Below are 15,979 nucleotides of genomic sequence, written 5' to 3' on the forward strand. Positions count from 1 at the left end.
ATAGACACTGTGATGTCAATGCACGATCTGTATGTGATTATTTTGTTGAACAAGTGTATAAACTAAAATAAATTTTGAAATAGCAAGACGCTGATGAGGAGGTCTTGAGTCTGATGGGCGAACTTGTGGTAATGAAAGTCCACTAGACACTGTTGTCAGCCAAGGGGAATGGCAACCAAGATCTTTTACTGATATATTTGTACCAATTCATGCAATAAAGAAAACAAAAATTGGTAGTGCATGATTCCGCGTCCGTACACTGCGGTGGCCGGAAGTAGAATCATAAGCTCCGTCGGAGCGGCGATAGCGGCCGTTGCTGGCCGCGGAAACAGGTTTAGCGCCGAAGAAGATAAGGACTACGAGATCGTTTTGCCTACCCTGCCCACCGGACGTGTTGTGTTAAACACGATGTTTTTGCACGGCGACGTGCGTATGAGGCCCTACAGGGTCGAGGACTTCAGGGATGCCCTCGCTAACGTCGGTGCGCTCCCCGACGTCGTGGCGTTGGGGGCGTACCAAATCAACCATGTGTGGGCGGTAACCATGAACAGCACGGAAGCCGCGAAGAAGCTGGCCGCCTTAAAGGAGCTGGAAGTCAAGGGACGCCGCTGCCTCATATTCGACCCTGAAGACCAGCAGGTGAAGCTACGCCTGCACTGGATGCTACACGGTGTCCAAGACGAGGACATCCGGACTGCTTTCGCGGCGTTCGGAAACGTGACCGAGGTGACGCGGGAGCGTTGGCGCGTCGTTGGAATGAAGGAAAAGGGATCCACCACGAGAACAGTGCTGCTCAAGTTGAAGCCAGGTATGAAGGTGGACGACCTGCCCCACCAGCTTCGCGTCGCCGGCGAGTTGGCTCTCGTGGTGGTTCCCGGGCGGCCGATGCAGTGCCTGCGGTGTCACGGCACAGGCCACGTTCGCCGTGACTGCAAGGTGCCCAGGTGCTCCAAGTGCAGGCGCTATGGACACGCGGACGCGGACTGCGTCCGCACCTACGCGTCAGCGACCGGGCTCGGTGCGAAGGACGACAACAGGGAGCTGATGGACGTCGCCGAGGCTGAGGAAGCAGCAAAGGGTGCCGACGTGCTGGCCAAGGTTCCCGTGTCGCAGGGCACCTCGGTGACTCCGAGTGGCGACGCCCCCCTTGCCGATAAGCCAGAGCTCGCGCCGGCTACGGTGAATTTGCCACAGCCAAGCGAGGAGACCTCAGCGGACGCGGAGAGCCTGCCGGCTCCCAAGGACGCAGAAGCAAAGGAAGTGAGCGAGGTTCACCGGCACAACTGCGGTGGTCGGACGACCACGGCCGCTACCCCTGGGAAACGCCCACATGCCGACACCAGCACCGGCAGAGACAAGGAGTCAACGCCCACTTCCGGGGAACCACCAGCAAAGGCGCCTACAACAAGGAGGGCCACGTTGAAGCTTCGCTCAAACCTTGCGAGCGAGAGGCGGGCCGGCGACACGGCGCCTCTCGAGCACGGCCAGAAGCTCGAGGAGGACGGAGGCGTCTAGCCTTGTGCTAGGGGCGAGAGGTAAGCACCGTGCTTTCGGTCTCTTCTTCTTATTTAAAAAATGGCTCCTGCATCACCGTTGAAGGTCGCCACGCTAAATGTTAGAGGTCTGGCAGGAAAGAGAAAACAAGGCCAGGTGTACCGACTTTTAACGGAGCATGATATTGATGTATTAGCTGTGCAGGAGACGAAAGTTGACGGTGAGGAAGAGACCGAGAGCATGGTGCAACGTTTCACGCCTAGGTTTTTTGCTGTGGTTAGCCACGCTGTAGGCACATCGGCTGGCTGTGTTCTTTTTGTGAAGAAGTTGCCGGGGCTTGAAGTGCTTGGTCATTTTTCTTGTGAGTCGGGCCGGTGTGCACTTCTAGATTTTTCGCTGAATAGCACGGATTGGCGGATTGTCTGTCTCTACGCGCCTAATGTAGCAGATGAAAGGGCGCAGTTTTTCCAAGGCATCCAGCAGCGGCTCTGCACCGATAGACAACTGATCGTCCTAGGTGATTTTAATTGCGTCCTTAGTGCGCGAGACAAGACAAGCCGGCGGCCATACCGAGACGCAAGCACTGAAGTGCTATCGCGAATTGTTGAGGAGTGTAACCTCGAGGATGTGGCAGAGTGTCTCGAGGGAGCCCGCACCGTAAAGCTCACGCATTTCCAGGGTTCGAGCCATGCAAGGCTGGACCGCATTTATGCATCCCTCGACATCTTACCTGAATGCAATAGTTATGAAGTAGAGCCGGTATCGTTTTCAGACCATTGTTTAGTTAAATGTTCTTTTGGATGGGTAAAGAGAGGGAATTCTTTTTCGTGGGAAATGTGGAAATTCAATAATAAACTCTTGCAGGATGAACATTTTACCCGCATAGTAAAAGAAGAAATTGAAAAAATAAACCCAAGTAAAAATATGCACCTTTGGCAACAGTGGGAGCTGTGTAAAGAAACTATAAAAATTAAAGCAATAGAGAGGGCAACCTGTATACGGTTTGAGGAAAAGCAGAAAGAGACGGAGTTAAGGACACTGCTCCGTACGTTGCTTAAACAGGAAGCTCGAGCGCCGGGGAAATGGATTGAAGATATACGGAAAAGAAAGCAAAAACTAGAATTGATAGACGAAGATCGTTATCGAGGTGCGTTAGTGAGGGCAAGGGCAGAAGACACAGCTGCAGGGGAGGCGCCATCAAAACGAGCGCTGGGATTAGAAAAAGCAAACGCTCAACGGAACCACATCGACCAAATACATTGGGGCGGTATCTTGGCGGCGGACAACGACCACATCAAAGCAGCGTTCAACGCCCATTACCAAACTCTCTTCGCATCCCACACGGTAGACGCTAACACTTTTAAGAATAAGTTTCTGGCGACAATACCGCGTCTGGACGATGAAGTGAAAGAGAGATTAGAACTAAAGATAACTGAAACAGAAGTGGAGCACGCTATCGACAGTTTAAATGCCGGTAAATCGCCGGGACCGGATGGGTTCAGCGCAGGTTTTTACAAAGAATTTAAGTACGAAATCACACCTATTTTGAACGCAATTTATAACGATGCCTACACATTAAATGCCCTGCCTCCGTCATATGGGTCATCCCACACCGTACTCATTCCTAAAACTGATGAAATAGACAAATTACGCCTGGTAACATCTTACAGACCCATAGCACTTACAAACGTTGAATATAAAATTTTTATGAAGGTTTTGGCCCGAAGGTTGCAAACGGTTATTAAGGATATAGTAGGACCACACCAAACGTGTGGGATAAAAGGGAGGTCAATAGTGACCAACATTCAAAAGGCGCGAAGTGTCCTTGAGTGTTGTGATGACTGGGATGGTCGGGTCGCCATACTTCAGATCGACCTCGAAAAAGCATTCGACTGCGTCGATCACGAAATTTTGTTTTCCCTTTTAGAACATGTGAATGTTGGTTCAGTTATATGTAAGGGTGTGGCCCTGGCGTACCGTAACTGCACGACGAGAGTGATTATTAATAAGAGTCTGGGAGCCCCCATTCGAGTGCAGCGTTCGGTGCGACAGGGCTGTCCCCTCAGTCCTCTTTTGTTTTGCATTTATATTGAAACATTGTGCATGAAACTTATGAATAATGTCAACATTAGTGCGTTTAGGTTACAAGCAGCCGAAGTGAAGCTGCTCGCGTATGCAGACGACATCGTTATTTTTACGGTTGACCAGGAGAGTATCACCGAGGCTGTCAAATGTATCCGTGAGTTCTCTCAAGTTACCGGTAGCGGGGTGAACTGGGCCAAGTGCCTTGGGCTCTGGCATGGACAGTGGCCGTCGAAACCAGATCGCTTTGCCAATGTTACGTGGACAGACACACCGACCAAGTACTTGGGCGTCGAGCTGGGTGCCTACCGCGAAAGCGAGCATTATTGGAAAGGGCAAATGACCGAACTACGGGAGAGAGCCGAGAAGTGGAAAGGCGCAAACATGTCGATTTTTGCCAGAGCTACTGTATGCAATCTTTTTTTTATCAGCAAACTTTGGTACGCAATGCAAGTTTTGAGTTGTTCGCGCGTAAACGTACAGAAGTTACACAGGATTTTCGCCGTTTTTGTTTGGGCAGGTAAATGGGAACGCTGCAGCAGGACGAATTTGTTCCGTCGGGTAAAAGACGGCGGTTTGGGACTCGGCCATCTGTTTTTACGGCAGGTGGTCAACCGGTTTTTGTTTTTTCGGGATGCTTCGGACCCTTTCTTACGCACCGTCTGCCAAGTTAGGCTACGGCGCCTACTGCCGGAGTTTGTTGTCTCCACCGAAGAAGCTACGGGTAGGATTTTTGGTTATTACAGGGAGGTCGTCGCTAGTGTAAGACTTCTTTCAGTGCGTTTTTCTAATGAATATTTGTCCACTGTAAAACGAAAAAAGCTGTATCGCGATTTATGTGACATTGTTTTGCCACAACCCTTGTACAGAACCTTATACAGTGGAGGTCCGGGCAGAGATGTCTTGAAGAGAGTAAAGAAAATGCAGGTGTCGCCAGGAGCTAAGACATTTTTCTTTAAATTACACACCGGAACATTATCAGTAAAGAAGTTTTTGGAGGAAAGGGATTTTTTTTTACCGTGGGGGGCGCACTGTTTAATCTGCAAGCAGCCGGAAACAATAGACCATGTATTTTTGCATTGTTGGGAAGGGGTTTATTTCTGGGATGTTTTGCAACGTACGATAAAGAAAGAATTTCCACTAGACTCCCACGGCATCCGGTATTTAAGCATTGATAATGAAGATGGCGTTCCGTATGATTTAATCATGCTCATGGGCCTCCACTCTATATGGCGCTCCAGAATGGCGGGCTATCACTGCGACAGGGATGCTCGACCCGCTAGAATATACTTTCGAGAAAGTGTGAATTGGTTTATTGCCATACAGAAAGTGGCTGCTGAACCTCCCGAATGGCTCTCAAGGGTAGAGCCTTTGCTGTCGTTGCGGGAGTTTTAATGTACTGAGACGAAGCCAGCCTGACATTGGTTGATGATGACCTTCCAATATGTACTTTGTTTTGTGTTATTCGTGTTGTGTTCTTGTGAAATGGTATGAACCAAAGCCAGGAAATAAAGAAAAAAAAATTGGTAGTGCAGTGGATTAACACCACTCATCTCTGCACTGAGGCCACTTAAACATCCGTTCGACTCCTGTGTTGGAAACCTTTTTCTTAATATTTTTTTTTTTTGCAATTGCCTTCACAGTAATTATATCCTGCCTTCAGTGAGTGTATGTTACATTTAGGTTCCTACGGGATATGGTTTGGCAATCCGCATCCGGGATCGCCCGACCGCTAAACCTGAAGGGTATATACTTGGGCTAGTTGGTAGATGATGAAAGGGAAAAAAATCTAGCACACCAACACAAGGACAGAGAGGGCAGTGTGTGTCGGCTTTCTCTATCCTTGCCTTGATGCGCTAGATTTTGTTCCCTTCGACTAAACCTGGTAGCCATCTCTCGCAGCTGGTATGACATCATAGCGAGCAGGGCGCCTCTAGCGGGAGAACCACCGGGCGGCGTGGCACGATCCGGGATCGCCCGAAGGCACGACTTAGTAGCCCATCTCTCACTGCGGGTATGACGTAATAGGTAATGCATGGTTGACGCTTAAAGGTCAAATGTGGCATGGTCCGGGATTATGCGAAAGGCCGTTCATGGGCGTAATATTGCTTTCGCAATAAAAATGACAGGGTCTCTGAGATGTCGCTTATAGATCCTAATAGCAAAATCCTATCCTTCCTTTCCTATCCTTTGCCACTCATCTTTTCCTTTTATCGGCATTCGTTGCTGTGCTATATATAATTGTAAATCGTTTACAGATTGGGCGAAGCGCATTATTCGTCGCACTTTCGCCGGCACACCATAGCTCTTGTCGCGTGGCATTCCTTGCCACCTACGCGTTAAAATTTGGGATTGCAGATGGCAGGAATGCGACATGGAGAAGATATCTCGCACACAGATCCAACGCTACCAAATAGGAGGCTTCGACAGACCTCGCGCGCGGGATTTCATTTCATGACCGTAAAAAAATATAAACATAGCTTATCTCTGCTATGCCTGGATATACGTAGCAAAAATCAGTAACTACTTTGGGATCAGAAGTTAATTTCACCAGTTTGCTGCACCGTTCGCCAGTAGCTAAACTGGTTGGTTGGTTTGTGGGGTTTAACGTCCCAAAGCAACTCAGGCTATGAGAGACGCCGTAGTGGAGGACTCCGGAAATTTCGACCACCTGGGGTTCTTAACGTGCACTGACATCGCACAGCACACGGGCGCCTTGCTTTTCGCCTCCATCGAAAAGATGCCGCCGAGGCCGGGATTCGATCCCGCGTCCTTGGGAACAGTAGTCGACCAACCAAGTAGCTAAACTATCCTTGGCTGCCATGTCGAGCGCGTCTAAGTTCAACGGCGTTCAATAATGCGTTTACAGGAAAGGAAAGGTGCAGCATTTGTCACTCGCGGAAGGAAAGAAGCGCCGCCCTGAGGTGTTGGAGCGCACACGTTCCCGCTTGGTCCTTACAGCTGACGGCAGATGGGGGACGTCACATCCTTGACGTCACCCTAATTGAGTGATTTAACTTTTTTAGTCTGTGGTACTTTCAAATTGCGTGCCAATCGCAGTATCTGTCACGGAATCCCGCTATCATTCTCACAGTAGACAAGCGGAATTATGAAAAGCGTTTCATCACCCGAGGCGTGGCACAGCGGTAAAGTGCCTTCCGGATTCAAGGGATGGAGGTTTGATTCCCGGATGATTGATTGATTTACAGGAAGGGAAAGGCGCGGTAACTCTATCACTTGTATTTTGTGGACACCTCAACCGCGTCATAGGGGAAGGAGACTAAGCCACTGCCAATTATGTTTAATGATCAGGAGTCGCACACCTCTTAAGCATTGCTAGGCAACGCCGGCAGGGCTTAGCAATGGGGCTGCGCAACTGATGATGATGATGGTGACAACAACTATTTTCCACCAGATTAGGAGGCCCCTAATTTCCGCCCCCGGCACGCAGGCGTAAGGGACGGGAGCAGAGACCTCCGCGATCAGAAGCAGGCTGCGCAACTGTTCTTAGCGGTGACGTCAATCGGTCCCGGAATACGGTATACGCGAAGCTCAGCTCCGACCCTCGTAGTGAAGCTTTTCGCTTCAAAACCTTTCGCCTTAAAAAGGCGATGTCTGAATATAATTTTTCTGAGATACTTCAAGTGCGCACAAAAAGAAGCAGGACAGATACTGTGCTCATCCTTTCCTGATTCTGCACTGCTTCCTAACTTACTGTGCTAGAGCCCACATGTAATCTGTGATCATCAACGCATAGAATTTATTCCGGAACCAATTGCAACCAGTTTTAGCAAAACACAGGCAATATCGAGTGATTGGATATAACATTGTTTATCATAGGCGGTTTGTTTTAAAACGCCGTGGCTGATATCAACCGGTGTAAAGCAGCCATTATTAAAGGCAACTCTGATATTAAGACTACACGAGACAAACAGGTCCATTATCGCAGCTTTTAGGAATGGCACGGCCGATATCTGAAGAACGCGAAAAAACAGGTCCATTTATGCGATCTAAAAACGGTCATTTATTTTTTTTTTTGCCATGACTAGGCCACCATTTGGCGAACATCTGAAACTTAATTCATGCATATGTGTTGTGGATTGGCATAAGCTTTGTCGGGAAAGCGGCGGTAACGTTGGGCGTTTGTAGGTCAACCGTCTGCCGATATATTTCCCATATTGGTACTTGTCCTATGCGGCAGAATGGTTAGCATTTGGCTGACATCTAAGGATTCATTGTCAATCTTACATGCATTGGTGTAGTGGTCGGGCTAACGTGGGCGTAGGGTGGGGTGTGGCAACGCATTGATCCGTAGGTGAAATCAAACCTGCTTCGGTAACTTGGACAGTGCCTTGTCTGACGGTTAAAATATTTTATATCGCATCGCGCCAAACTTGTTTTAGAGAACCTGCACTGTCCAGTTTAAATCGTACACCGGTGCCACCTGGCATCTATTAGTCTGAACAGGTTTAAACCGAACAAGGATTATGTCTAGTCGAAATGACCATTTCAGCTATAGATCTCAATAGAGAAGGACCGCTGCATTATCTAGCTCATTTACTAGATAGACAATGTCCGAATTAGCTCTAACCAGCCGAATTCGTCTTAATGGAACTGATTCCGGATAGCCATTTTATTAACTCAAGCCATACCTTTCGGTGAAAGACACCCGGAAGAACAATGCCGCATCATGCCAGCGCGCTACATAAGCATAAAAACATTCACAGTATGCGTAATTACATTTTACTGCATTTGGTTTACGCGTTGTGTCACAAAATCCTCGAAGCTGTAAAGACATAGAAGTATTGTCCTAACAAATACATAGGCATGCCACATTTGCGCGTTCTCTCGCGCAATCGCTGGCGATGTAACTTCAATCTGCATCTGAAGAAGGGCTTTGAGCAAAGGAAGGTGCGTCATAACTTTTGGCTGGACGCCACAAAAGGGTACACCTCACTCGGTCGGGTTAAGGTCATAGACTTTCGTATGTGCAAAAAACGTATACAGTTACGTGGGCCTTGGGTGATGCACTGCATTTTAACGCGATAGCGTGCAGGAGCTCGTGTCGCAGAAAAGCCGGTGTCGTCGGCGTCGGCGGCGTTGGCCGTGAGCGATAAATCCCGGCATGCACTTCATAAATAAAAAGCAACTTCCAAGATGGGCTGGGTGAGAATCGAACCAGGGTCTCCGGAGTGTGAGACGGAGACGCTACCACTCAGCCACGAGTTTTTTTTTCTTTATTCGGTCATCACCAACACAAAACAAAGCCAACAAAAACGCGCTACAAACAGAATGCCCACAGCAGAGCGGTTACCACAAGCATGACACTTAATACAGAAGCCGGCAGGCTCATACGAGTTGCCTTTGTCAAGTTAAAATTCCTTCAGCTCGCATAGTGGTTCGACTCTTGAAATCCAGTCTGGCACAGTGGTCTTCAATTTGTGCATTTCAACCAATGCGTGTATACTCTCGCGAAAGTAGAGCCTTGCAGGGCGGGCGTCAGTGTCACAGTGAAAACCCGCCATTCTGGACCGCCATAGACTGTGCAGGCCTATTCGCGTACGCTGATGATTTGGCAGTGTTTTGTGCGAACAAAGAAAGTATTTGCGCCACAGTTAGAGTTGTGAAAGATTTTAGTGCGACCACAGGAAGTCCAGTAAACTGGGGAAAGTGTCTTGGCTTCTGGCACGGGGCGTGGACATCAACGCCTGAGTTTTTGCCAACGTTACATGGGTTACAACACCCGTGAAGTATTTGGGCGTACCTCTAGAATTCTATGAAGGCAGCAAGCCATTTTGGCGCGCCCAAGTTCAGGAAATACGGGAGAAGGCTGACAAGTGGAAAGGAGTGCCGCTGTCTATCTTTGCACGAGCCACTGTGTGTAATTTATTTTTTGTTGCCAAGGTGTGGTACGTCATGCAAGCACTTCATTGTTCTAGGTTGAGTGTTCAAAAGCTACACCGAATCTTTGCTGTGTTTGTATGGGCATCAAGCTGGGAAATATGTAGTCGGGATAACCTGTTCCGGCCAATTAAAGACGGAGGTCTCGCGCTTGCTCACTTATTTGTGCGGCAGCTTGTAAACAGATTTATTTTCTTTCGCGACGTTACCGACCCCTTTTTGCGCACTGTGTGCCAAGTGAGGCTCGCGTTGGCGTTGCCCAATTTCGTTGTTGCTACGGAAAGCATGCCAGGGCGTCTTTCGAGTTTTTTCAAAGAGGTTGTCAGCAGTGTTCGAATTCTGTCAGCTCGCTTCTCGACAGAATACTTAAGTTCAGTGAAAAAGAAGAACCTGTATAAAGCTGTTTGTGACGACTTCTTCTCTGTTTCTGTGTACAGAGCCTTATATAGCGGCACTCAGCCACGAGTTCGATGCTTGAAAGCGGTACAAAAGCGCTTCAAGTGAATGCGATGTTGCCTTAGAAACGTGCCGTAGAACGTTATACTGCGGTGTATATCGGTAATTATGAGCATGTTACTTACAGAAGTCGCAGTTACACGAGTAGCGAAGTACGTTTCCGCTACATTTCTTCTGCGCTCTGCGCACATGCAGAGCCATCTTGCGGCAAACACAGAAGAACCTCTCCTCGCAATGTGCGGCGCTGCCCCGACACATGGCGCGCCACTCGAACCTGACGTTTCGCCGTGCACCCTCACGGGTTGTAGAATCAAGCGTCTTTCCTTTCTTTAGATCAGTATCTTCGCTCACCCGCTTCTCCCCTTCGGGCCACGCGGGGACCGGTGCGAGGATGCCCCAATACCCTTGCGTTTAATAAGTTTTCTCGCTCTCTCCCCTTCCAACATCCAGCGTGCGTCACTCGAACAGTGGTGTTTAGGCGACGCGGCTCCCCTTTCCGCTCACAGCGCGATTGCTAGGTGCAGCGTCTGATGCCGGACGCCTCTGACGTGATCGCTGCGCCGTAGCGCTTCTGCTGGGAAAGCGTCCCCTGCGATGTGTGCCGAGCTTCTTCCGAGGAATCATGCTTCTGCGTGGTGCTCCCAAGCGAGATAGAGGGCGATCCCATCAAGGCGTCAGCCCTATGATCGCGTCCGCCTTCATGGCGCGTCGCTGCCCTGCTTTCTCCCTCCGAGACACCGAGTTCTTTGGTTCATTCTGCTTAATAATAAATAAATAATTAGTTCACAGGAAGGGAAAGGCACAGTATCTGTCACACTTGTGTCTGTGGACACCTGAACCGCGCCGTAAGGGAAGAGAGGAAGGTGGGAGTTAAAGTGGAAAGAGAGAAAGAGGAGCCGTAGTGGAGGGCTACGGAGTAATTTCGACCACCTGGGGATCTTTAACGTGCTCGAAATTACTCCGTAGCCCTCCACTACGGCTCCTCTTTCTCTCTTTCCACTTTAACTCCCACCTTCCTCTCTTTCCTTACGGCGCGATTCAGGCTTGCTCAGGCGCACGTTTCGTTGCCGCGCCGCACGCTGCGTTGCTCGGCGCTCACCGCGTGATTCGTGAGTGCAAAGTCCGACGCGGGGCGCCTCATCAGTGATTGCTGCGCCGTAGCGCATTGTCTTACACTCCTTGGCAGGTCGACGGGTGTTGTATTGCAGGGCCTTGCGCGCTCGCTCTTGAGACGCGTGTGATGGAAGCGGCGCCGTCTACCAGTGCCGGTAGCGCTACAGTGTCTTGCTCATCAGTGTCTTCCTCGCCGGCGAGCACTGATAGACCATCTCCGTCAACTGGTGGTGCGAACGAGGTGCAAATAACGCTATCGCGTTCCACTCTAGAAGGCGAAGCTTAAGCGTCCTCCAAATTTTGAATCCTTTATTTCAATAAAATTTGAAGGTGAGAATGCAGATTTGAAAACGTATAGAGCTTCCTCTACAGTCCAATCTTCAGGTGTAGTTTGACGATATCACTAAATTGTTTTTGACAAAATAGGCGTCTAATTTAAATGTAGCATTTGACAGTTCTTATTAATAATAGAAACTTATTTTCCTATTTAACAGCATAAATTTTAAACATGTCTTACAATTACTCCAAAAATAACAAACGGATTTAATGGTTGATGCAACCAATCAAATGAAAAATCCACGCAATTATTTAACTGAACCGCTTATTGCAGAATAAAATTAAATATTACAATCGCTCAGATGTTGTTGGTGCATTGGAGCGTTTGCTATAGGGGCATTTATGGCCTGATGTCAGGATGTCTGGCTTTGTTGGCTGCAGTGAACTACTATATTCATGGTGCCTCCTCTGTCGTTCCTCTATGGTTATTGCTCCCCTTGCTAGTATCGCACCTTTCGTTGTTCTCCCATGTATGTACTACAGTGCGTGTGTGTGTATATACAAGTACTTATGTATGGAAGACAATACATTCCCTCTACTCTTCATGTTTATTGCCCTTCAAAATTATATATATCATCATTACGCATTGCCAAATTTTATTATGTATAAATACTGATTTTCGGCGTATTTGTTTGTTAGGATGTATTTTATGTGCATTTTCCTTTGTTGTTAATCATGTGCATTTCCTGTTTTGGTTATTTGACGCCGCTCATCTCAATGTCTAATAAAACATTTGCTGAACAAGCACAAGCTCTCTACGCATGCGCGCATAATGCACTGCGGGATGTTTGCGACCGGTATGCATTTTGGTAGTTTATCGGCCAGTGCGACGGTTGGAGCCATGCGGCCGGTTGCTTCGCTCGTCACTTTACTGCGGCGCTGTTATCTCCGCGTGCCGATGCGCCGCCGTGGGGGGCTTCAAACAAAAAGCCAGAAAACGTGGGATTTCTTAGATTCCCCGAGGAATCACCGCACGCAGCTACAAGGGCAAGATGGGTGCAGGCGATTTTCCGTGTGATTGTTGATGGAACTTCGTGGCAGCGAACAGCCAACTCGCGTGTCTGCATCGACTGCTTTGTGACACGTAAGATATCCGTTTCTGCTTACTTGCACTTCCGAGAAGCAGCTGTAGTGCGAAACAGGTTGCGACGCCTCGGCTGTTCGTTTGCTGATGTGTAGCAGAAGTTTCTACATGAAGAAATGAGCGGAAACTGCTCGGGCCTGTCTCCTAGCACCATGGGGATGGGAAACCTGTCGGGCTAGTTGGTTCAACAGACCCAAACAACGGCGCGAATGAGGCAGGGAGGGCGTAGAAGCATACAAACGCTGCGTTTGTATGAGTGTTTGCCTATTCGCCGTCCGTGTCTGCAAGGTTCGTGCTGCTCTTTCTTTGCATCTATATTATCACCACCGCATGTTAATAGAAGGGAGCCGAAAAGAGAGGGTAAAAGAGGACGAAAGGTAAATGGTAGAAGGCATGTTCGCCCTCGGGATTGTGCGCGCGTCGCTCCATTGCGTTCGCCGAAACGATAGGGAAGCGCACCTGTAGTTTGCTCCCACTACACCAGCGCCGCCTCCTTCCTCTGGCGGACATTTCTGAACTGCTGGTCGGGGACGTCGCCGGGCGAGCGCATTGAACCACCCACGTCCCGACTGGTACGGACGCTGCTCGCGCTGTTGGCACCCTCTCCTTCATTGTATGCAAGCGCCGTCTCACTCGCAGGTGCACAAAAGAGATGTTGCTGGTCGCTGCGAGTCTGGCAGGCATTTCACAGCGTTGAGAGAGGGAAAAACGTTATTGTGTCCAGGGGTGCGGAATGGCCCCTCTTGGTTCATTTTATTAAAAGCACACAACAGCACCATGCTTGCAGTGTCACAGAATGCCAGCCGTGCAAGTGCATTCGCCACTGCTTTTAAGCGGCTGCTTTGGAGAGCATAGCCATGAATGCTAAAAAAGATGGTCATGATGAAACTTCTTTTTCGCACAATTTACGAGTACAGAGAACGAGGAGACGCCCCCATAATTTTTTGCCATGAACGGCTTCCAACTAGACTAGACTTTTATCTAATTGAAAAAGTATGACATTATTTATTGCAGAAACAATTATTTACCAAACTTTTGCACGGAATCATAGAATTTAGTTAATCATTTCTCCATTATCGTTATTTACTGACGAGTGTTCATGAGGCCGAATGCAGTTTCGAAAAAAAATTTTGAAAAGTCAAAATGTTTGTCATCCATATCAGTGAGCATTCGCTTATGATCGATGGCTCTGCAGATAGGTTGTCTTGAGGGTACGCGTGTGCTGTCATAGCATGAAATAAATAAGCAACCGCTTTTCTCTATGGCACTTAATTACCAAGCTTACATTTTTCTTTTAACCATAAGCGAGCAGTTGGTAGGCATATTCGGTGGATGGTCTCGTCTTTCCCTTCAGCCTCGCATATCGCCTTCAGGACTCTTAATTTGAGTTAAAATAAAGGTAATTTTCATTATTATTAGCAAAAAAGTATCAAAATGCAATCTATTAAGTCAGCTAAGTTTCGTGCACCACACTGAGCCATCGAATAAAATTTTGCATTGTGAAGACGACTATATAAAAAAGAGATTTACTTTCCGCGTTGTAAACAGTTTTGCCGCTTAATTACTTGCGGCACTAAAAGCGCCGTTAACACAATGGCGTTTTCGTCAATTTGCCTCACGGAGGGGACATGATCCAGATGTTTTTTTTCCGCGTTTGCACAGAAAACTTTTCCTGATTCTCTGAAGAATGCGCCTGCGTAAACGTTCAAGCATTAAGGGGAAAGCACGCGACTGCACAAACAGATATGCAGCAGCCCAGCACGTGCAGAACTGGCCCCTTTCAAGAGCCACTCGCGCCGCTGTTCAATGGGAGTGGGAACCGGCCTGACCGGTCAATTATCTGGACGCCGCCGAAGAGGGCGCTTTTCACTGGCGCTTGAAGCGCCCCCCTGCGAAGCTGCAGTCCCCTATAGCTTCAGAACACCGGATACTTTCTGCGTAGGAGCAACTCCCATGCTAATGCAGTCGCCTCTACCACTTTTTTTGCAGTGGATTGTGCCCATTTCAGGACATCGCAGTATAGTAGACTATATACTAGTGGTCGGCTTACTCAGCGAAACTCTCATGCGTTCGCTAGCAAGCCTGCCCCCACAGCGCGGTATCAGGTTGTAGATCGTGCGCCTCAATAACAACTATGGCCACGCCGGGTTGGCACAGTAGTTACGGTGCTCGACTACTGTTCCCAAGGGCACGGGATCGAATCGCGGCCCCGGCGGCTGCTTTTCGATGGAGGCGAAAAGCAAGGCGCGCCGTGCGCTGTGCGATGTCAGTGCACGTTAAAGACGCCAGGTGGTCGAAATTTCAGGAGTTCGCCACTACGGCATCTCTCATAGGCGCCGAAGATGGCTGGCTGACAGGCGGTTCTTTTCGCTTCTCTTGCTACTTCGCTTTTATAAGAATTTCCGGGTGTCTTGGTACCCATGTTACTCGGAGGAGCCCGGTAAGACCTGGGAGAATCTCCGAGTGGCCTCCTTCCTGGCGGGCCGTGCCCTTGGATCGCTTTTTTCCCCGTTCTGGTCTCTGGCTGCTGGCTGGTTAGGCCTACCGGCTGCCTGTTTGGCCATGGCCGACGAGGCTGTTCCAGGCAGCCCACCGTCTCTGTGCGATGCGTTCTCATGTCGGGCGGCTCATAACACCGCCGCGGACCAGACGTCGTACCACCCCGACGTCCTTGCACCTCCTGGTGCGCTTCGTGAGTCCCACCCTGCCTCCACCTCCGCCAGTCTCCATTTGGAACCCGACATCTCTGAGCATTCGGGGCTCCTGGGCCTTCCGCCGCGGACAACTCCGCACTCGGAGTCGCCGCAATCTAACCGCTTGGAGCTTGGTACAGACACGGACGCCATGAGGGTCCATGAGCAGATCGTTGCGGCAATTCTGGACAAAGATAACAGGATTGCTCACGGAACTAGGGCCGTCCTTTTGCCTCGGGTCTGTACCCTGTACTGACACACTGCGCACTTCATTGCGTGTGAGGTCGCTGAGCTGAATCATTCAGAAACGCTCCGGACCTCTTTGGCAACTTTCCAACACTCCGAGAGGAGGCGAGCACCTCATTATGGCGCTAGATCTAAAAGGCGCGTTTGATAACGTGTCTCACGAGGCAATCCTTTCCGAATGCATTAATCTAAACTGCGGCGAACGCACCTTCCGATACGTCAAGAATTTTTTGTCCAACCGAATGGCAACAATAGGAATGGGTGACATGAGATCGAATCTTCAAGACATTCCAAACAAGTCACGCCACAGGGATCGGTCATCTCTTCAACATCGCCATGATTAGAATCGCAAGGGCTCTGCAACTGGTTCCGAACATTGGATACACCTTCTATGCTGACGACAACCACCGGCTCTCTAGGTCAAAAAGAAGAAACACTTGAAGCAGCAGCAACCTGCGTGGAAACAGAGGCCTTTCTATGCGGACCCCAATGCTTCCTAGATAAATCTGAAGTCATCCGCATACGTGGGTACCACTATACATGACCAGGCAATCTTAGCATCCTCCTGCATAGG

At 49.2% G+C, this 15,979-nt stretch overlaps 1 protein-coding gene across 1 annotated transcript; it reads left to right on the forward strand.

Annotated features, from left to right (window-relative positions):
* The first annotated feature begins 292 nt into the window (after window positions 1-292).
* Window positions 293-15,415, forward strand: LOC146177213 (uncharacterized). Its single transcript, XM_084581492.1, has 2 exons — window positions 293-1,440; window positions 14,864-15,415. The coding sequence occupies exons 1-2, from the start codon at window positions 409-411 to the stop codon at window positions 15,413-15,415; spliced, it is 1,584 nt and encodes a 527-aa protein (XP_084437618.1). The 5' UTR covers window positions 293-408.
* Window positions 15,416-15,979: the final 564 nt, after the last annotated feature.

The sequence above is a fragment of the Amblyomma maculatum genome, chromosome 10, assembly GCF_055883805.1.
Source record: "Amblyomma maculatum isolate TAMU_Amacu chromosome 10, ASM5588380v1, whole genome shotgun sequence".
Lineage (NCBI taxonomy): Eukaryota > Metazoa > Arthropoda > Arachnida > Ixodida > Ixodidae > Amblyomma > Amblyomma maculatum.